Source organism: Heteronotia binoei, chromosome 14 (assembly GCF_032191835.1).
Source record: "Heteronotia binoei isolate CCM8104 ecotype False Entrance Well chromosome 14, APGP_CSIRO_Hbin_v1, whole genome shotgun sequence".
In the NCBI taxonomy this organism is placed as follows: Eukaryota; Metazoa; Chordata; class Lepidosauria; order Squamata; family Gekkonidae; genus Heteronotia; species Heteronotia binoei.
This window is the reverse complement of record NC_083236.1, coordinates 50,369,564-50,393,262: the sequence shown is the minus strand read 5'-3', so window position 1 is coordinate 50,393,262 and position 23,699 is coordinate 50,369,564. Positions and strand designations below refer to the sequence as shown.

The following is a 23,699-nucleotide window of genomic DNA, read 5'->3' as shown; positions in this document are numbered from 1 at the left end:
ACCTTCCAGTTCTTTGGGATCCGCCTCCAATCCGGTCGCAGTTCCTGTCAACACGACTCCATCCGCCAGAAAGAATTCAGCAGCCTTAGCAGTCTCTGCTACGCTGACATCAGCTGTCAGAGCATGAGCACTGTAAACAGCAGGAACACCGTTTGTGATTTTGGGCATTCGTGCCTGTAGTTTTCTGTTTTGATGCACAGGCTTTGCTGAGCAGCCTGGCGAATCTATCAGTGTGCTTTGGAATACCCGTCCATTAAGCTACAGTGACCTTCATGAATCTACTCATAACAGGCATTCTCTGTGCCTAGCAAAAAAAGTTTGAAGCACAGACAGTAAGAAAATTGCTCCTTGGACATTCCCAGAGGTTATCCTAGAAAGCACTGCACTGTCCTCCACGTTGTACGTTCTTCAACGTTTCTGTTACTTTAAAAGGCCTGGTTATTTGTTGCCTGCAAGTGTGTAACTTGTTGGAAGACTCACTCAAGCTGCATCCACCATAATCTTTGGATACTGGGCTATCACTCTGTTAATACAATAATTTGCAACTAGATTTTCCCATGTGGACGAGCCGATCCAGTTGCAGATGGTTGAATTATCTAGTGATGTGTGGATGTAGCCTTTAGTGAGAGAGTGGGCTTTTTATCACCTGTGAGCTGGTGTGCATTTAATGATCACTGGAGGGTGGGGGGGAAATTTGGCTAGGAAAAGCTGGATTATTATTTCTGAAGCCAGTTTTTACCATAGTTCTCATTGCTCACAAACTACATACCCAACAGCACATTTTTAGAACCGCTTCTGTTTACCTGTGTTTCTTCTTAATGTCAGCAAAAACTTGAACACGATCTGCTCCTATTTGCTTCCGGTATCTTAATAAGTCTCCAGCGCAGGCATTTAGAATCCCTTCATCTGCCACATGAGAGAAAACAAAGCCTTCGGCTCGAATAAAGTCAAGACCTGCAAATGAAAATAAGCCTACAGTGATAGCGTTCAGTGGAAGGCCAGTGAGAATCAGTTAATCATGGTTCGCTACAAGATGATCCCTCAAAACGGAAAGGGATATTTTGCAAATGGTTAGCAGTGCATTGCTATGTTAGGTGTGTACTTAAAAGATTCAGAATTTAAATGACTACTCAGCCATGGTATTTACTGACTGACCTATTCACTATCTTCCCTCCTAATTTACCGTGCAGATATATATATATTTAAAAGATAACTGCAGCATCAGAAACAGTGATGACAGTCCTCTTATTTTCCAAGGGACAAATTGCCCCAGATGAGGGAATACCACATCATTAGGATATGATGAGCAACAAAAGAGAAAAGGAACTGTGCATCAAACAGGATCTTACACATAGGAAACAATGTCTGTTTTTTCTCTTTAAGAATTTCTGCTGGCCCATATGCAGAGGGTTTTTTGTTTGTGTATGTTTTGCGACTGGCTACAGTTACACTTAAGAGCCCCGTGGTGCAGAGTGGTAAAGCTGCAGTTTGAACTCTCTGCTCACGACCTGAGTTTGATCCCAGCGGAAGCTGGGTTCAGGTAGCTGGCTCCAGGTTGACTCAACCTCCCATCCTTCCGAGGTTGGTAAAATGAGTACCCAGCTTGCTTGGGGGAAAGTGTAGATGACTGGGGAAGGCAATGGCAAACCACCCCATAAAAAGTCTGCCGTGAAAACATCGTGATGCGACATCACCCCAGAGTCAAAAACGACTGGTGCTTGCACAGGGGACTACCTTCACCTTTTTACAGTTACACTTGCCAATTTTTACTTTATATTATTATTTGTCAATATAATACATGCTGCCATCTACAGCGCTTAGAATCACCTTCATCACCTTCCTATTTTACAGAAAAGTACATCTTCTCACAGGAGATTCCTCCCTATAGTCAATCTCACATGTCAATGCTCTGTTTTTAATACATTTAACTCTTTTCTATCTTTTCTGTTGCACAAGACTTCTTTTGCTATGACACAGGAGTGAAAATTTTAATGGAATAATCAGGGGTGGCCAACGTTAACTCTCGAGATGTTTTTTGCCTACAACTCCCATCAGCCCCATCCAGCATGGCCAATGGCTGGGGCTGATGGGAGCTGTAGGCAAAAAAATCTGGAGAGCTACTGTTGGCACCCCTAGAATAACTTATTGCTAGTATTCTATTTAGTATTATATCTGTTAATTTTATTGTGGAATTCTCAATTTACTTGGTTAATTATGTTCTACATTTTTATTGCAGCATTCATTCTTTGTATTGATTTTTAGTTCATTTTTAGTTCATTTTCTAGTCTGTATCTGAGTAATTTTAGCTGTACTCATAATGCTCATCCATAACTGTTGTTGTTCTGTTTATCTTTGCAATTTTCAATAAACTTTCAATAAACTTTTGAAATTAAAAAAAAAAAAAGATGCTGCACCGCAAAGATAAGGACCACTGCTCCATCTAATCTAGCACTGCATGATTAGCAAAAATCTCTGCAGAGTGTTCCTAGAACTTCAACTGGAGAGGTTAGGGATTCAACCACAGATCTTCGATAGACAAAGCATGTCCTCTATTGTGGAGTTATGGCCTGAAGCAGAACTTTTTGGGGAGCAAATCCACGACTCAACTTTAGCAGCAGCACACTACAAATAAATGAAACAACCAGTTACTTATGAACAGGGATGCCAGGTTCTAGGTGAGACTTGGGGATCTCCTGGAATTTCGGCTCATCTCCAGACCACAGAGGTCAGTTATCCTGCAGAAAATGGATGCTTCAGAGGGTGGACTTTATGGTACTGTACTCCACTGAAATCCCTGTCCTCCCCAGGCTCCATCCCAAAACCTCCAGCAGTTTCCCATCCTGGCTCTGGCAACCTTACACACACACACACTGGTGGCTGGGGGAATCTGGCAACCCTACCTTTGAAGCATTGCAATAAGGGCAGGCCTTTTTTTTTTTTAAAGCAGGAACGCAGTTCCGGCTGGCTTGGTGTCAGGGGTGTGGCCTAATATGCAAATGAGTTCATGCTGGGCTTTTTCTACCAAAAAAGCCTTGGCTGAGATGATACAAATTGCATCACAGCAATGCTAAACTTCCACACTAATCGTTATATCATGAAATCAGAAGCAAAAGAAGCTGGGGGAGGGAAATATAACCCAAACTTCTGTGGACATGGATAGACTGCTCCTGAATGCTACCAAGAAGATAATGAAGTGATAGCTGCAGTGTAAAAAAGCACCTGCATTTGTATCTTTATCACCTCTATAAATGTTCCGGAAAGTCAGTAATATGCATCGTTCAGTGCAGCCTCAAACAGATGTAGTTAATTAAATCAGGATCTATGCACAGGAAATTATGCACCACTAAAGAACGCGCAGTACACCTGTTAATAATGAAAGCAGTTGTGAACAAACCTTGGCAAACTGCTTCAGACAAGGGAGAACGCTGCTGTTCTTACCCACAGAAACAAGGGACAAGCAAGATGGCAACTGGTTCGAGCCAAGATGAATTACATAAATTATTTTCTTTGCTGTTCAAAAAGCAAAAAACCCATGGTAACTCATATTAACCCCATGTTATGCTATAAAGCTAAAGCTGTCCCTGAAATTCAGAGTGTGCAACCGTGATCTCTCAAAGCACTTGCCAACTTATAGACAGATACAGGGCTTGTTTTGTAGAAAAAAGTCCACCAGGAACTCATTTGCATATGAGGCCACACCCCCTGGTGCCATGCTAGCCAGAACTACGTTGCTATGCATTCCTGCTTTAAAAAGCCCTGAATAGATATACATTTAAAATTGGGTAAACTAGAGGGCTGCAGATTGGACTCCAGGACAGTTAGGTGGATAGGGAACTGGTTGGAGAACCACACACAAAGAATAGTTTTCAATGGCATTTCACCTGAATAGAGGGAGACGTCCAGCGAGGTGCCACAAGGCTTGGTGCTTTTCAAAATTTTTATAAGTATCTGGATGAGGATCTGGAGGGGCTACTTGTTAATTCTGCACATGACACCAAATTGGGAGGAGCAGTGAACACACCAGAAGACAGAGATAGAATTCAATGAGATCTGAACACAGTGGGAAAGTGGGAGGATGTGGACAGGATGCAATTTAACAAGGCTAAGTGCTGATAAGTGCTGGGTAATAAAAATAAGCAACATGCACACTGGATGAGGGACATACTTCTGTACAGCATTGTGTGTGAACAAGATCTTGGGAGGAGGACTGTAAGTTAAATATGAGCAGCCAGTGTGATGCAGCAACAAAACAGGTTATTGCGATCTTGCAGTGTATCAACAGAGGCATAATGTCCAAATCGTAAGATGCCATAGTCCCACTGTACACTGCATTGGTTAGGCTGCACCTGGAGGATTGTGTGCTGTTCTGGAGGCTCCAGTGTAAAAATGATGTGGACAGAATGGAGCGGGTGTAGAGAAGAGAAACAAGGATGATCAGGGGCCTGGAAACTGAGTCCTATGAGCAAAGGCTGAGGGACTTGGGAATGTTCAGTCTGGACAAGAGGAGGTTGAGGAGGGACAGGATTGCTCTCTTTAAGTATCTGAAAGGCTGTCACTTAGAGGAGAGCAGGGAGCCACTCCTGTTGGCAGCAGAGGACAGAACTCGCAATAATGGTTAAGGGCAGAAACGGTACCGCCTGGATATTAGGAAAAACGTTTTTACAGTAAGAGTTGTTCAACAGTGGAATCAGCTACCTAGGGAGGTGGTGAGTTCCCTCTCATGGGCAGTCTTTAAGCAGCAGCCAGACAAACACTTGTCAGAGATGCTCTAGGTCAGGGGTGCCAAACTCATTTGCTACGAGGGCCGGATAAGAACATAAGAACATAAGAGAAGCCATGTTAGATCAGGCCAATGGCCCATCCAGTCCAACATTCTGTGTCACACAGTGGCCAAATATATATATATACACATATATACACACACACACACACACACATACACACTGTGGCTAAATAAATGTGGATCTGACATAAATGGGACTTTGTGGGCCTAGACCATGCGTGTCATAAATTGTAATGCCAGGTTGTAGAGATATAAATTTTATAAAGGACACAGGCAAACACAATTCAACATTTTTAAAAAATACTTAAAATAAAACATGCTTGAAACATTAGCAATCTTGCAATAATTTGTTTATTTAACAGTCTCTGATAACCGACAACTCTTGCTCTTAGGAGCCTCGGCCAATAGAAGGAAGAGAGGCTTGGCTCAGTAGCTCTGCTGTGCGCTTGAGAGCGCCTGACACAGCAAGGTCTCCCTCCCCAAGGGAGGAGCCTCAGCCAGTGGAGAAAACAGAGGCTTTGCTCCATAGCTCCTGTGCGATTGAGCAAGCCTGGCAAAGCAAGCTGTGATGCAGACGAAAGCAAGAGAGATGAAGGAAGCAGATGACAGCCAGTTGCTCACGGGCCTGATAGGACCCCTCTGGGGGCCTGATCTGACCCTTGGGCCACATGTTTGGCACCCCTGCTCTAGGCTGATCCTGCATTAAGCAGGGGGTTGGACAAGGTGGTGTGTATGGCCACTTCCAATTCTATGATTCATAGTTATACTGGATTTGAACTGAAGGCCCATCTTACAACAAGAAGCACATTAGCCTGCAACAACGGTGCAAGCATGATTCAGGCTCTTAGAAACAGCCAGTGTCAATTAAGGCTGACACTCCGTAAACACCTAAAGCAGTTTAAGTGGCACTTAGATACCTACAAGAAAACTGGATTTTTTCCCCCCACAGTAGGTTTTTACAACAGTAATAGTTTTACATTGTGGCTTTACTACAGCAATGAAAACGGGCTTTGCTTGCCAGTTAACCAGACAGCAGGATAGCCTTTAAAGTGGCAGTTTTGCATTTTAGAACCCTGAAAACAAATCATAGTTCAATAAAGATTTGTTAATACAAAATTCTCCTTTTTAAGGAGGGGGGGAAAAAGCCCCAGTCAAGATTTTAAGACCCAATTTCGAGCTGGCATTCTTGAGAAGTAAGAGTAATTTTCTCTTGAGTCAAGTTTATACAAGTTTCTGTTAAGAGGAACATTAAAAAAAAATCTGTATTTTGTGGGTATTCTTTCAGAGTTAGGAATAAAATATGAACACAGCTGTTCACAGCTGAATTCGTACTTAAATAATATCGGCCCCCTCTGTATCTCTCTCTCCCCATCTCACTCCCCCCTCTCCCTCACACTCCTAGCTAGATTATAGCAGTCCCACCATTTCTTTTTTTAAGAGGAGGAAAAATGGGAAGAGGAAGTGGAGGAGAATGCAAGGGGAAAAGGAGGATAATGGCCATGTGTTGCACAAAAGGATTGTTCCCTTATAGGGTTGGCAGCTCTGGATTGGACAATTCCTGATGGATTTGGGGGGGGGGGGGTGAGACCTCAGTGGGTTATAAGGCCATCGAGTCCACCTCCCAAAGCAGCCATTTCTCTCAAGGTGAACTGATCTCTTCTACCTGGAGACCAGTTGTAATTCAGGGAGATCTCCAGCTACCATCTCTAACTGCCCTCGTCCCATATCTCAGGCTGGAGGAGAGAGCTGGTCCAGGGTTTTGAAAGCTTTAAGGCTACAAGCTTGCGCTCTCTTTAAAAGCGGGTCATGAAATTTTTATTTGTTAGTCTGTGTTGAGGTCCCTATTTAATAGCACTGTAGGCTCCGAATGAAGTGAAGAAAAGTAAGAGTTGGGGGCTTTCTCCCATCAAATGAGGGGCATCACCCTCCTTTTATAATAAATGGGACACTCTTTTTTCCACAGATCTATTTGAAACATCCAGTCAGATCTCTCTACGTATATGACTGTTGACCTCCAGGTGGTACCTGGAGATCCCCCACTATTACAACTGATCTTTAGGCAACATACCCTGCTGAGGTTTCTCCCCTCCCCAAACCCTGCCCTCTCCAGGCTCCACTCCCAAAATCTCCAGGGATTTCCCAACTCGGAGCTGGCAACCCTAATGCATTTTTTTTATGCATCACCTCTCTCTAGCAAAAGAGAACCTGAGAGGATAAACAAGGCTTATTTGTAGTCACAGGTTGAGAAGACTTACATCGAGAAACCTGTTTGGACAAGAAAATATAATTTTCAGGTGTGTCTGTGTGTGACCCATAACAATGGATTGCAGTTTGACTTTTGGCATATAAGTCTAGTGCTAGGGATGCCAGCCTCCAGGGGGGGCCTGGAGACCTCCCACTTTTACAGCTGATCTCCAGCTGGCAGAGATCAGCTCCCCTGGAGAAGGGTGGACTCTGTGGCATTGTGCCATGATGAGGCCCCTCCCCAAACCCTGCCCTCTCCCAGATCCACCCCCAAAGTCTCCAGGTATTTTCCAACATAAGACCTGGCAAGTTGGCAACCCTATCTAGTGCACCCAGCAGACTCCCCCAAATCCTGAAAATGCATCACTTTTTAAGGTCCACCTTTTCTAATGATTGCAGAGAAAAGCAGCTTTAGGAGACAACTGTATGGATACTGGGTGTGGTTTCCCTGGTTAATAGAAGGGTCATAATGGGTTGCTAGAAATCTGAATATAAATCCAAGTTATGAGATGATGCTGAGAAGCTATTCAGAGGCCAAATTAATTCAAAATAAATGGAGAATAGAATGCTATCCAAGAGAACAAAAAGGACAAAATCATTCAAAGAGTCTTTTCAAAAACCATAGGAAGAATGTTAAAGAGAAAGAAGAGTAAATACAGTTGAAATTATAGTGTGCTCCTTCATATGAAGACAGATCTGCTGTCTAATCAATTCTGCTTATTGACTGAAGAGCCTGGTAGTTTAAGTAAACCAAAGCATTCATCTGCAACGGTGAAAGAAGGGGGGGAGCATTATAGTTTTCGGAAAATAAAATATAATATGAAAAAGTAGTGCCAAATCTAGGGAAATAGATGTGAGGCATAATAGACAATTCATCTGTCACAGTTTGCATCAAGATGCATTAAAGGGATTGTATAAAAATAATGTATTGTTTTCAATATTAATTACCTATCTTTCTTAAATCAGGCACACTATAAAATGAAATGCTAAAATTTTTCAACCAGCATTTCAGCAGACTAAAAAAAACCCGTGCTGGCATATTTTGTATTACTGATGCTTTCAGCAGTAAGGCAAGTCAACTTTTTTTTTGTTCTCAATATGTTTTGTTTGAAATATACTATTAAAGCAAAGTGTTATTTTTCAGGCCCACAAAGACTTTAATGGACACAGTTAACCAGAATCAAAATACTTTTCTTAACGGCATGTGTTTCTATCATCTTCACAGCAGCCCTATAAAATGAGGTAGGGTCACCATTATTCCCATTTTACAGGCAAGAAACAGACAAAACCCATCACTGGGGTCTCTCGATGACTGCATATATGAGCTCACATCTGAACCTAGATCTAAACTTGACATACTATCCAATGGGCCACAGAAACTCTCATTGTTCAGGTTAATTTAATTTATTCTTAAATGAATTTAATTAATTTGACGGAGATATAATAGTTCATTACGGTAGATTATAGCGATATCCTGAGGTATAACTGGAATTAGATCAGTAGTTATAATGAGTCAAATTAATCCCTAGTACCATTACACTGAACTAAGGTGTAGGGAGGAAAGCCACAAATGGGTATTTATCATGAAGAGAAGTAAAGCGATTGTTAATATGATTATGGGAAGGAAGCCCATCTCAAGACAGAACAAAAACTTGTAACTTGCTTTCCTCTCCAAAACAGAAGATCCCTAATAGTCATCAAGCGGCATCTGCTAACAAAAGTGTTTTCTCCTTGCCATGATTAACAGACTGAGAGCATGTCATGTGCTCCCTGCTCCTTCCCTCTTAAATGTGACTTCCCATCTTTACTTATTTCACAGCTTCAAAAGTGCTAGTGTTAACACAAACTACAGTTAGTTTTGAACTAGAGTTTGCAACCAGGGTACCCTGGTCAAAACTTGACATTGTTAGCATTAACACTGGTGCATACTTCACATCACAGCATGGTTAATTCCTAAAAGAAAAGAGTGAGGGAAATTCACAAACAATAAGAAAAGAAAGCGTGGTTAGTGAATTGGGTATATTTTGTAAGTGGGTGAGAAGCAGTTCAAGGATTCTACCTCCTCCTTCTTTTGGATTTGAAACTCAAACCTTCCTCTAAAAACACACACACAGCGTTTGGGATCTATTTCCATCAAAAAACAAATTCTTTATGTACCTTAGCTGATCTTGATCATAATAAATGACTTGAATTGAATTCCCAGTGTACCTAGTGGGAAAATTCCCATAATTTTGTTTGTGGTTATCAGGAAGGGCTGTATCTCTCCAGAGTATTTAAAAACTGTTCCCTGGATTTCTCAATAAACTCACGGGGTAGAAAAAATACAGTCTTTTCAGAAGAAGAAGAGGAGGAGGAGATTGGATTGATACCCTGCCATTCAGTACCCATTGGAGTCTCAGAGCAGCTTACAATCTCCTTTCCCTTCCCCTCCCCACAACAAACACCCTGTGAAGTAGGTGGGGCTGAGAGAACTCTAACAGAAACTGCTTGAGAGGAACAGCTCTGCAAGAACTTGTGACTGACTCAAGGATACAACAGCAGGCGTGGTGGCAAAAGTGCATGTTATCTGGTATGTTTTTTAAAGAAAGTAAACTGTAAGTGGCTGTACTTTGGGGGCATTGTTAACTGCTGGGCAGAAAATGACATAAGAGGAAAAAGTTATAGAGCTGCTTTTCTTTGAATTTTACCAAAAAGAGTATGAATGGGTACAAAATAACCCCACAGGAAGGCATTCCAATATACCCTTCATCTCCCTTCTATGAAAGACCAACTGTAACTAATCCAGTTATCAATCTCAAGGTAGGACCTGGAGATCTCCCACTTTTTAAACTGTTCTCCGGGCAACAGAGATCAGTTCCCCTGCTTGCATTGGAAGGTAGAAGAAGAAGAAGAAGAAGGACAACCTCTGCGAGAGCTATGGCTGACCCAAGGCCATTCCAGCAGCTGCAAGTGGAGGAGTGGGGAATCAAACCCGGTTCTCCCAGATAAGAGTCCAGACACTTAACCACTACACTAAACTGGCTCTCCGTGGACTCTATTGCATTATACCTTGCTGAGGTCCCTCTCCAGGTTCTAGACCCCCAAATCTCTAGGTCTTTCCCAGTCCAGAGCCATCAACCCTAATACATGTCCAAAAAAGTTAGACAGGACTGTAAAATTCACAATGGCTTCACAGGAAAGATCCATAAGCAAGAGCAGGGACGAACCCGCTCATACTGGATGAAGCTCCAGGAGTGCAAAGTGTAAACGACTATCCTCACTCCGCTTCACTCACCTGTGGCAAGAGCAACAGCTAGAGCTTGCTGATTGGCAGCACACAAAATCTGAACGCCCAGGGGGAGAGCCGGGCACACCTGCTTCACGGCGGCACAAACGACCGTCATGGCTGCGGTAATTTCTGCACCGATGCGGACGGTGTATGGTCGATCGTGCATGTTTTCAACAATCAAACCATCCTGTGGGAATTCATACATAGAAAGCCTATTAAAATTAGTTGTCCAAAAACAAATAGAGAGCTTTGCATACGGAGGACTGATTTGCAGATAAAGCGCTAAAAATTTGCATTGTAATAATGTAGCTTAGTGCAGAACCTGAACTTTTATATGGTCTCCAGAGACTTCTCAAATTTCATTACTCAAAAACAACAGTCCACTCAGTCACAAGTATGCTTGATTAAAGACAGGATTGCGTAACTTAGCTTTGTTTCGAGTCTTCACAAATAAAACCACTGGATCTCTCTGTAAGATAACTCAGAGGAATTTATGGGAGGAATGGGGGAGAAGGATAAAGGAAGAAAACATCTCCCTTCCTCCTATTCTGGTTTCTTCACCTACAGAGAGTCAGTTTGGTGTAGTGGTTAAGTGTGTGGACTCTTATCTGGGAGAACTGGGTTTGATTCCCCAGTCCTCCACTTATAGCTGCTGGAATAGTCTTGGGTCAGCCATAGCTCTCGCAGAGCTGTCCTTAAAAGGGGCAGATTCTGTAGAGCTCTCAGCCCCACCTGCCTCACAGGGTGTCTGTTGTAGGGGAAGAAGATAAAGGAGATTGTAAGCTGCTCTGAGACTCTGATTCTACGGTCTTCTTCTTCTACTTCTCCTCAAAAGAAGCCTTCCACTGTTATTTAACTGAACTACAAATCAACTTGCCCTGACCTGGGAAACCCAGGCTAGCCCAGTCTGGTCATATCTTGGAAGCTAAGCAGGGTTGTTGTCCTTGGTTAGCATTTGGATGGGTGACCTCCCAGGAATACCAGGATTGCTATGCAGAGGCAGGCAGTGGCAAACCACCTCTCAACATCTCTTGACTTGAAACCCCTTGATGGCAAAAATCAATCAGCCAATCAAATTGACCTCTGACCGGGATAAGTAATTTAAATAAATGCATCAGCTGGTTATACTAACATTGTGATTCCACTGTATTCAAGGAGCAAAACTCTTTCAGAAATGTAGACACTTTGTCCACCCTCACCTTGGTCTTCATTAATTTCATTTAGGCTAGTACCAGCTGTAATGGTGTAACTTCAGCACCTTATTTGGTTGTTGAAACTTCCCTATAGCCTGAACTTGTTTCAGCCTGTGGACACCTTTAGAATAATGACATAGGGTGATGGGCACTGATGGCCCACTATGGGAGAAGGACCCCCCCCACACACACACACATATAGAACAAGCCCAAGTGCAAAGGGCAACAGAAGTAATATTTAAAAATACTTCAAGAAAGAGAATTGAAAGAGAACAAAACCAACATGGATGTAGTGGCAGCTACCAGTTTGGTGTAGTGGTTAAGAACATGGACTCCAATCTGGGAGAACCAGGTTTGATTCCCCAGTCCTCCACTGTGTGGCTGCTGGTGTGACCTTGGGTCAGTCATGGTTCTCTCAGAGCTGTTCTCTCAGTAGCAGTTCTCTAAAGAATTCTCTCAGCCCCACCTACCTCACAGGGTGCCTGTTGTGGAGAGAGGAAGAGAAGGAGATTGTAAACTGATCTGAGGCTCCAAGTAAAGGAGGGGTATAAATCCGATCTCTTCTTCTTAATCTGCACAGCCAATCAGAACTCCAATGGCCAATCAGAAACTCTGTGGGGCAGGATCCGTACTTGGCCCCACCACTTTCTAAAATCTCTTGACAGGCAGGAAACATTTCAGCATGCACCACAGTGCCCCACGAGCACTATGTTGAGGAAGGAACCCTTGCCTTAGATGCTGAGGAATACAAACTACAGTCCCAGAGCAAGACCACCACAGTCCAAACATGCTGGCAAGTTATGTTCACAAGATTAACTTTAAGACAAAGAGTAATACGTATTAAAACACACATGAACACAGCCTGAACTACTTTTTTTCCTCACCAGCAAAAGTTATTAGCTAGAGTGCGTTAGTACAAATACCCGTTTGGTTTATAAAAAAGAAAAAAACCTTTGATCAGAAGCGTGACTTTTGTAAAGCAATCACATAAGGTATTAAGCTCAAGTTAAATTAGAGTAATTTTGGACAAAATGTAAAGAGCAAGGAAACATTAATTTGTAACCTTGATTTTCAAGTACGTGCCATCAAGTCAAACCTTAATTATTCCAGTGCTATATGGAGCATTGGTTTCAATTTGAGGAGACTCAAAAAGAAATTAATACAGATCAGGGCAGAAAAATACTTGTTTGAAATAACTGGAATTTCTGTTCTCCCTCCCACATTCCACCAACAAAAAGGCTAATAAATCAAGCCCCAGGAATACTGGGCTTTGGGGTGGTGGCTGTGGAACAAGAGTGTACTTTCCAGTTTTCACAGATTCACCAGCTGCAAGAGGGAGACTTGTCCACTGTTACCAATGCCTTAGAGAGCCAGTTTGGTGCAGTAGTTAAGAGTGGCAGACTTTAATCTGGAGAGCTGCATTTGATTCCCCACTCCTTCGCATGCAACCAGCTGGGTGACCTTGAGTCAGTCACAGCTCTCTCAGAGCTCCCTCAGACCGACCTACCTCAGAGGGTATCTGTTGTGGAGAGAGGAAGGCAAGGGGATTGTAAACCACTCTGAGGCAGTTTTCCCACTTACCTTACCCCGGAGCGACGTCCCTCTTCACCGCGCTGCGCGGATTTCGCACAAACTGCTGCGCAGCACCAGGAAGAGCCGCGTAGTCCCGGGGCTTTTGCATCGCAAATGTAAACCGCCAAAAAGCAGTTTACATTTGCGACGCAAAAGCCCCGGGACTACGCGGCTCTTCCTGGTGCTGCGCAGCAGTTTGTGCGAAATCCGCGCAGACACAGCGCGGTGAAGAGGGACATCGCTCCGGGGTAAGGTAAGTGGGAAAACGGCCTGAGTGAAGGGCGGGGTATAAATCCAATCTCTTCTTCTTCGAGACTTGGATGCTTCCCAATGCAGGGCTTGTGCTCTTACAGCTTGTGTTCTGATGTTCTGATATTGTGGTTTTAAATGGTAAGCTGCCTTGAGCAGAACTCTGAGAAGGCAGCACATAAATATAATAAATAAATAAAAAGAAGCTTTTACTGGTTCAATGAGCTGTCATCAGTCTTTTGGCAAAGATGGGTCATAGTTTTAGTTGCCTGTCTCCAGGTGAGTGACTGGAGATAAACTCAAGGTTTCCATGAAAACCAGCCTAAAAAAATACACCAATTACAATCAAATAGGAAAAAATTACAATATATCCATATACTCTCATTAAACAACACTCTTATAAACATACCCTGACATTTGGAACAAAATCTAATATATAAGGACCGAAGTTTATCTAATTAAAGTGTAAGTTAACGTTCATTTACAAGCATTCAGCACTCCAGTTTTGCAGAGATCCTGGGTCAAATAAGCTGCCTGGAGTCCCAGAATATTTTCCAAATCCAAATGCAGTTCCAACAACACAACAACACAGCTACGAGGTCATACTTATATTCCCTCATTTCACACATCCAAGTGACAATTTTCAATGGTCTTGCCATGCTCTGAATCAATAATCAGTGGAAAGTTTTTCCTCTGGAGAAAATTGCTGCTAGGGGAGGGAATGGTTGTTCCCCTGGGGGGAAAATACCCCTGCTGAGGTCCTTCTCCGCCCCCAAGCCTGCCCTTCCCAGGCCCCGCACCTCCAACCTCCAGGAATTTTCCAACTCAGTGTTGACTACCCTAGATAGATTCATTTCTGGCTCACTTCCAGGTCCAACTCAAACTGTGGACTGCCAGGTTTTGACATGGAAAGCTTTACTCAGCCTGGGCTCTTTTCTCATGTAGTACTTTAAGTTCAGTTGCTGAGACACTCTTCTAGGAGCCATTTTCCTGAGTATTGGATTCCACTGAGAAGAGGCCTCCTGGAATTGTGAAGTGGTCTCCGTTCAACCATTTCTCCAAACTTTGCTTTGCAGCATTTAAAAAAGTGTTGTAGTGTTTTGCTGTTGTTGTTGTTTTTAAAAAATCATAAAATGGATTTATCTGGTAAACCACCTTGGAGGCATTTTGTTGTGGTGGGGGTTAAATACTAGAAATGGATAAACTGGCAATAGTTATTTATAATCATTAACTCAAATTTAGGATAATTGACTCAGTTGTTGTCATCCCCAAACTGTGAGATAGGTTACCGTATCTTTAAAAGTTGAGATAAAAAGAGAAAGCAACTTTATTAGAGTTGCTTGCTGTTTCGAAATGGTAGCTGGAGATCTCCTGGGATTACAACTAATCCCCATGTGACAGAGATCCGTTCACCTGGAGAAATCGGCTGATTTGGAAGGCAGACAGTATAGCATTATATCCCTTTGATGTCCCTCCCCTCTCCAGGAAGTCAGTTTGGTGTAGTGGTCTAGTGCGCAGACTTTTATCTGGGAGTCTGGGTTTGATTCCCCACTCCTCCACTTGCACCTGCTGGAATGGCCTTGGGTGAGCCACAGCTCTCGCAGAGCTGTCCTTGAAAGGGCAGCTTCTGTGAGAGCTCTCTCAGCCCCACCTACTTCACAGGGTGTCTGTTGTGGGGAAGGAAGGTAAAGGAGATTGTACGCTGCTCTGAGATTCAGAGTGGAGGGTGGGATACAAATCCAATATCCTCCTCCAAACCCTGTTCTCTTCAGGCTCCACCCCCAAAATCTCCAGGTATTATTTCCCCACCCTGAGCTGCCTACACTATATGAACGCTTTGTGGTGACCTTACACTTCAACAGACTTTCAAACTTCAAACCCAGTTCAAATAGTACCTGCTGCCAGGCCATGCTGCTTCTCCAGGTGGGACCTGGAGATCCCCCCAAAATACAGCTCATCTCCTGACTATAGAGATCAATTGCCCTGCAGAAAATGAATGCTTTGGAGGGTGGACTCTGTGGCATTGTACCCCACTGAGGTCCCTGTCCTTCCTAGACTCTATTTACAAATCTCTGGGAATTTGCCAACCTGGATCTGGCAACCCGACCTCCCTATCCCCCACTGGCGGCCAGGGGAGACCTGGCAACCTTACCATATATTGATACTGAACTCAGATTTGAATTCAGGATGGAGACTCTGTGCCTTTTACTGACTTCCATAAGTCAGCACCATGTCCTGAATGATTTAGAATACAGACATGCTTTCTACAGCTGGAAGGCCAAAAAGCAAACCATCACTATTTTCACAAGGTCTTTAAATTCTTCTGGCAGCACTTAGGTGAAAAAAAGATAAAAATGCTTCTTATCCATTAAAAAATTGAAAATGAAAGCCTTTGACAATATCCTTCTGAGTACGGCCAATTGTGTGTACTATTTATAGACCCATTAGAAAATCAATAGGATTTTACGTTTTATCGCTGTAGCGGTCTCTTTCATCAGCAGAAAGATCCTATACTACATAAGCCGAATCAAAGAAATGAATGCTTGTTTGCCCACAGAAGTTCCTTTGCTCAAATGTTTAAATATATGTTGTTTTTAATCAGGCCTCATTTTGGGCAGGAGCTCACAAGAGCAGTCTCTCCCCTCCCCACCCCACCCCCCAAAAAATACTTGCTTCTGGGCTGCATGGTTCAAACCTCCTGTGAGAAGTTTGCTAACTCTAAGATTTGATAAACTTTCTGATATAAGATTTGACAAACTTTCTGGCACCTGAACAGAGGTGGCTCGGCAGTGCTGATGTTGTTAGACCTGTCAGCGGCTTTCGACACAACTGTCAACCATCAGCTACTGACCTGTCGCCTTGCTGGCACTGGGATTCAGGGGTTGGCCTTGAACTGGCTTTCCTCCTTCCTCCAGGGTTGGGGATAGAGGGTGGCGCTAGGAGACGAACTATCCCAACAACACCCACTTATATGTGGTGTGCCACAGAGAGCGGTTCTTTCTCCGACATTATTCAACATCTACATGCCTCCGCCTTGCCCAGGTTGCCCAGAGGTATGGGCTGGGTTGTCACCAGTATGCAGATGACACCCAGCTCTATCTGCTGATGGGCGGCCAGTCTGACTCCACTCCAGAAGATCTGTCCGCAGCATTGCAAGCTGTGGCAGGGTGGCTCAGGCTGAGTAGACTGAAATTAAATCTGACGAAGACAGAGGTCCTGTATGTGAGTCGCTGCTGTCCGGGACTGGAGGTCCGTTTGCCGACCTTCGACGGAGCCCAGTTCACGCTAGCGCCCAAGGTTAAAAGCTTAGGGGTGCTCTTTGATCCCTCTTTAACAATGGAGGCCCAAGTAGCTGCCACTGCCAAGTCAGCCTTTTACCATCTGCGGATGGCAAAGCAATTGGTCCCTTTTCTCGAATGCGACGACTTGGCAATAGTGATCCAGGCAACGGTCACCTCGAGACTGGATTACTGTAATGCTCTCTACATGGGGCTGCCCTTGTCCCAAATCTGGCGACTTCAGCTAGTGCAGAATGCTGCAGCCAGGCTGTTAATGGGAGTTCCTTTACAGGAACACATCCAGCCTGCGCTGAAAGCGCTGCACTGGCTACCGATAGGGTACCGGATTCGTTTCAAGGTGCTGGTCATTACCTTAAAATCCCTATATGGTCAGGGTCCTGCATACCTTAGGGACTGCCTTTCCCTGCACTTGCCCCAGTGAGCACTTTGGTCCGGGTCTTAAAACCTGTTGACAGTTCCCAGCATCAGAAAAGCGAAGCTCAAAACAACTATAGCCAGAGCCTTTTCCGTTGCTGCCCCTAGCTGGTGGAATGAGTTGCCGGAGGAGGTTAGCGCCCTGCGACAGCTCTTACAGTTCTGCAGGTCCTGCAAAATGGCACTCTTCCACCAGGCATTTACATGAATGGTAACATCTGCAGCAATGGGACTGGCCCATAAGAACACCACCAATGGCCTACTTCACTACGCTATGGCGGTCCTGAGACCTCTGAGTATAGCTAACCACCAGAATTTAAATTGCTGCCTGAAATTATTATTGTAGCACATGCAAATGTTTTAAATTGTTTTTATTGTTGCTTATTGTATCGGTCACACTAATGTGTTTGTGTCGACCCTTGGTTTGTGAGTCGCCCTGAACCTGCCTTTGGTGGGGAGGGCAGGATATAAATTAAATAAATAAATATTTCCCCCCACAAAAAATGGGAAAATAATCAAAACATATAAAGCAGACAGATGGAAATCTTCATCATGCCACTGTGGCCACAGAGGAGAAAGTAATTTTAAAAGTATGATGGGAGTAAGATTTCCTCATGGCAATTATAATTCAATTATTTAAGGCAGATGCTGAGCTGATATAATTTAGTACACCTTCCAGTGATGTCAGGGGGTTGTGGTATACGGAAATGAGTTGTGCTAATAAGCTCCAGTACCTCTTTTTCTACAAAATGACCCATTTTAAATACTTTAGGATAGATTCTCATCTTACTCCACTCTAACTCAGCACAGGATTGTCCCAAAACACTTATTGCCACCTCCATCTAACCTGGAAATACCTGAATCTAACCAATAGAGAGTGGGATTCTTCAACTGCAGGAAAATGATCCAAGAAAAACTTGTGTGTTTTGGGCAAAATTTTTGTGTGTCTTATGTGAAGAAGTACAATCTTGCTTTCCAGATAGTAAGCCCCAGTGAATAAACGGAGTGAGATTCTAAGTCGGGGTATTCAAAATTGTACCCATTGGCACCATGGGACCCATCAACCTTTCCTTGTGCCCACCAAGCATTTTGAGAAAGTGGGTGGAGCCAGATGGAGCCTTTGCACAGCAAGGCTTATGACTGGTCACTGGAAAACTGAATGGATGTACAGATTAAAAAAAAAAAATGTTGCTTTGGCAGCAGCCACCACCACCATGGCACAAGAATCTTCACTGTGGCCTGCAGGTAAGGTGCAGCAGTCCTTTCTTGGCTGGCTCCACCTTCTGCGGCTGCCCTTTTGTGGCTTTGCCTACCACCCCATGTCAGAATTCTAAGTAGACCTGATTTTTAAAAAGATAAAGGGAGTCCCCTGTGCAAGCACCAGTCGTTTCCGACTCTGGGGTGACGTCACATCACGACGTTTTCACGGCACACTTTTTACGGAGTGGTTTGCCATTGCCTTCCCCAGTCATCTACACTTTCCCCCCAGCAAGCTGGGTACTCATTTTGCCAACCTCAGAAGGATGGAAGGCTACGTCAACCTTGAGCCAGCTACCTAAACCCAGCTTCTGCTGAGATCAAACTCAGGTTGTGAGTAGAGCACTCAGACTGCAGTACTGCAGCTTTACCACTCTGCGCCATGGGGCTGCTTAGACCGGATTAGGATTGTTCTTATTTATTCTTAATAGGGCATTGTTTAAAATCAATGGCTCCGTGTTCCATATTTATATGCCTCTTATTTAGTGGCAGCAAAGTTCTGATTACCAGTGCTAGGAGACAAACCAGGTGAAGACAAACCAGAAAGCCACAGGCTCAACCCCAGTTTTTTGAATTTTCAGTAGGAGGCTGCTGTTCTACCTTCTTCTGGGTAAACCAAAAGAGCCAGTGGATACCAGCACTGCTCTGTCTGATCAGATCTACTTAGCACTCACCAAAGGCATCATATAAGAGGCCTATGCACCATTATCTTTAACCCTTCAGCCTGATACAAAGTTCTGGAGAATTAAAATGTCCGCATACTGTTTTGTTATTCAGGTGGATCCTTAGAAAAACATTACTGTTGAGCCGTTGTTTGCCTGAGAGTGTGTGACTGGTCCAAGATTACTGCACTGGCCTTCATTTCATTAACACTGGCATTTGGCTTTCATTTCACTAATAAGCACTATTGAGAAAATATGGCTGTTTGGTCTAGAAAAGACAAGAGGCTTGCTTACTGGATCAGAGCAAAGGGTCATCATGTCCGGTAATCTGACTCTACTAAAGGTCTGCCAGATGTCTTTAAGGCCTGACAAGGAGGGCATGAAACTGGTGGCCAATCACTGGCCACAGCATGCGATATTGTAAATTGTACTATTTCCATATATGCAGGGCTTTTTTTTCCTAGAAGAAGCCCAGCAGGGGTCATTTGCATATTAGGCCTCACCCCCAGACATCACCATAGTGTCATGCAGGGTTTTTGGGTGGGAAAAACCCAGCAGGAACTCATTTGCATATTAGGACACACGCCCCTGACACCAAGTCAGCTGGAACTATGTTCCTATGCATTCCTGTTTTTAATAACTCCCTGCATATACGGACTTCCAGTTAGCTACCATAGTGTGCATATTTGTCAATTGGTTCATTCTCCATGATATTGTCCAATCCTTTTCAAAAGATGAGCCAGGTTATTCACCATCGTAACTAGTAACCATCACCATATCTTGTGGCAGTGCAGTCCCTGAATTAAAGGGTACATTATGTGAAGGATGTCTTCCTCTAGACAATCTTGGACCAGCTGTCAATCAGCTTCATTGGGTGATCCAGAGTTCCAGTAGTGAAAGAAAACTTTCTTTCTTTCCACATTAATCATAATTTTAAATGGGGGGAAAAATCAAGAAACAATGAGGGTCATTTAGGGGACAGAGCCCACCTCTACTGGGAAAACCATGCTCCCTGGTGAAACTGATACTTTGCTGCAAATGTTTTATAAGAGCAAATATGGAACAAAAAGTTCAACACCTGTATAAGAGCAATAATGTTGCTATATTTCCCCTTTTTAAAAAATGAAAGCAGAACATAGCAAAATGTAGAGGGTTCTAAAGTCTTTGAATCTGTTGCTGCATATAAGCTTGTCATGGCAATTTGATTATGTTTGGCAAAACAAGCATATAGCAGCTACAGTTTTTCAGCACAGATGGCATCATGTCTGAGCATTCACTTGTTTTCATTAATATGCTCCAACATTATAAATCTTCCATATTTATTATGTTTCTGTCTTTAAAAAAAAATCACTAATGCAGCAGACAAGCCACCTTCTTAAAAAAAAACCTGAGGATTTGCTTTCATCAGTCATGTCTGCATACCACTTTTGAAATGGGAAGGCGTACTTGCAATCTTTTCTATGCTACTTCACAGTTTCAGCAAAAAATGTAAAGGAGCCAGGAAAATTTAAAGGGGCCAGAGGTATACCTACAAAAACACAGCTGTTCACAGACCAGTGCCATTAACATAGATTCCCCCCCATAACAGTCCAAAAGGAATCAATAGAGACAATGGAAGAATGATTCCCTCTCCCCCCCCCCCCCATACTGGCCACAACACTGCAAAGATTTACCCATAATGGTATGCAACATGCTCTAGCTCAAAATCAGTTGCCTTATAGATCCCTGAGAGCCTTAGGTTTCATTTTAAAAAATCAAGTCCTCACGGTTATTGGAAAAAAAATTAGGAAATATATGGCTGTTTTCCATCAAAAGCTGATTTTGTATGTAAATAAGCAGATCTTCTGCAACATGTGTCCTCCTTTTCTGGTCCTCATGTCCTGTGCCCTTCCTACCCATCTCTCTCTGCCGTCTCTGAGAGCACACATGCCAACTTTATTAATTGCATTTTGCAAATCCCGTAGACTGTCTTTATCTGCCCCAAAGTTTTAACCCTTTCTTGTTTTCGAGCCTTACTGGGCTATCACCCAAACCAGGGCTTTACTCTGATGTAATTAACTTGTTGTAGGCAGATATACCATAAGAAAAAAACCATTGTTGTACTCCCTTGGGGAAAGGCAGTGTAGAAATGTTTTAAATAAATAAATGAAATAAGTAAATGCTTTAGGGTCACAGAATCCACCCATAAAAGGCATTCTCTCTGAAGAAACATTGTTGGCAGTCATACTGGGATCACACATTACCACTGCTTTTTAAAACGTTACCAATAGTTTAGAATGTGCAGTATTTGGAGCAAGACTTGATGAAATATACACAAGGAAAAGAAGACACAAGTTATTAGGATAAGACACTAGGTCTGTAAAATCCTGATAGTCTGAGTGAGTGTGGACTAATGGCACGCAGAGCTGGATTAACAAACAGGCCGAGTAGACACTGGCCTATGGGCTCCCACACCTTTAGGGGCTCCAGACCAGTTTGCCTCTCTCTGCCTCTCCCCTGCAGCTTTGCCAAAAAGGCTTTCGAAGAAGATATTGGATTTGGATTTATATCCCACCCTTCACTCCGAAGAGTCTCAGAGCGGCTCACAATCTCCTTTACCTTCCTCCCCCACAACAGACACCCTGTGAGGTGGGTGGGGCTGGAGAGGGCTCTCACAGCAGCTGCCCTTTCAAGGACAACCTCTGTCAGAGCTATGGCTGACCCAAGGCCATGCTAGCAGGTGAAAGTGGAGGAGTGGGGAATCAAACCCGGTTCTCCCAGATAAGAGTCCGCACACTTAACCACTACACCAAACTGGCTCTCCAGTTTGAGAAGGTGCCTGCAGGATATTAGGAGATAATTTGCGAGGGGGCCCCCAAGATTTCAACCGCCTACTGGCCTCCACAGGGTTTAATCTGGCACTGGTGGCACATGAAACATTTCAGTTGCTGAAGCTGAAGAGAGTCTAGCACTAAGCAGTGCCCTGGTGGGAACATTCCTTAATTGCCAGGAGGAAGAACAAGACAAAACAACAACAACAAAATTACATGGCAGTAGTCAGATGGGTTTGCAGAACTAAATGCCTAAATCGTCATCATCTTTTCTTCATCTGAACTTCACAGCCACAAGCAAAACAATCTCGTTTCCAGTTCAGAGCTGATTCCCGGTTTTTACCGCCCTTCCATTTTATTACGAAACCACGTCTCCCAAGAACTTCCCCCTCTCCAAGTTCACCAGTTTGTCTGTTTGCACTCCCCCTTCAGATGAACTTTGTCTTTTCGCCAGCTTTAAAGTTAGACCTTTGATTCAGCCTGATTTCAGTTGTAAAGCTGTGTGAATTTACGAACCTATGTAGAATGTCTAATGACAAAAATAATCTGCTCCAATAAAAATCAGCCTGAAAATAATACTAAATGCAGAAACCACTGGTCCGTTTAAGCCCTACTGGAAGGCTAGTTACTAGGGCATTGCATCGCTGCCATACCGGCAATTTATATTTTCCACTGCAGGCAGGTTGGAGAGGGAAATGTGTGGCAACAGGGGGATATGGGTGCAGTGGAATGTGTAAAATGTACCCTGACCTTTTAAAAGGACATGCACCTTGTTAAAAAACCTGCCGACCTATGAAAATTACTGCAACGACCAAGGGCCAATGGAAATTCAACTTGCTGGGTACCTGACTGTTGTTGCCTCTGGCTGACAGTGGCCTTTCAGGTCTCGCCTTCTATACTTGCATGGCAAAAGAGCGCTTGCTGTTGAAAGACACTTCACAGGAGAGCAGTCGTTGGGAAACTGAAGAGAAAGGTGCAAGCTGTACTTTGGGCATGTAACTTCTGAGGCAGGTATGCCCCTAATTGTCTCACAAAATCTGAACAATGCACCACAAACATAACATGCTCTTTATAAACATATGAAGTTGCCTTCTTTCATGGTCTCATCGCTGGCCCATTCTGTTTATTCTGACAGGCAGAACTCTGCTATCTCAGGCAAAGAAAAGCATTTCCCAATACCTGCTGTAATTTTTTAAAGCAGGGAAGCCCGGGATTGAACACAGAGACTTACGCATGTAAATGCAAATGCTCTGTCAGAGAGGAAGGAGCTCTCATTGGATATTTTCTATACATCTCTTCTGAATCATCAAAACAGAGCACTCAACTGCATTAACAAGACACTATGAGAAAAAAGAGTTTCCCATTGAGGCCAGTCATCTGTGTGAGAGAAGGCTGAAGCTGCTTGGCCTGTAATTGAAACATGGGTCACTTGCTTGACCCATCTGAACTATTTCATCAAACTGTTCTTTGATACATATTCATTCTAGCTGCATTTAGCAGGCTACATTTGAGCTGGTGAACATGTGTAACCTTCAAGTATTTCACTGTGCATTGTGCTCATGGTTTAATACCTAGAAGAGGTCAAGAAGGTCAGAAAGATGGGCTGGATAATATTCACATATCTTCCAGCTCATAAATGCCATGTTCTAGGAGTTTCAAGCATATGGAATGTTCCAGAAAGGAGCATTATACAACTTCTGATTAAAACTTTCACCTCATGGACTGTGCAAAGCATAATAGCCATTTTAAAAAATGCATATGGAACAGTGCTGGGAATACTGGGCTCGTTTGGGCTCCTGGAAATCTGAGCCAAGCATCCTGGAATTAAAGTTATTTTTTGGCCCTGCTGAAAGTTATTGGATGTAGCCTGCACATACCCATGGATTGCAAAAATCAGCTGGAAAATATAATTGCAACTTGATAAGTCTCATAAATCAGAAGGAGAAAG

The 23,699-nt window shown here is 43.4% G+C and overlaps 1 protein-coding gene across 4 annotated transcripts in view; it reads right to left on the bottom strand.

Moving 5' to 3' along the window:
* Window positions 1-23,699, bottom strand: part of LOC132582767 (uncharacterized protein F13E9.13, mitochondrial-like) — a 36,019-nt gene that overhangs the window by 3,659 nt on the left and 8,661 nt on the right. For all 4 annotated transcript variants that reach the window (XM_060254483.1, XM_060254485.1, XM_060254484.1 and 1 more), the window contains 3 exons: window positions 10,302-10,482; window positions 804-954; window positions 3-130 (listed from right to left, as the gene is read on the bottom strand). In XM_060254483.1, coding sequence (XP_060110466.1) covers window positions 3-130; window positions 804-954; window positions 10,302-10,482 — 460 coding nt within the window. The remainder of the gene's footprint in view (window positions 1-2; window positions 131-803; window positions 955-10,301; window positions 10,483-23,699) is intronic.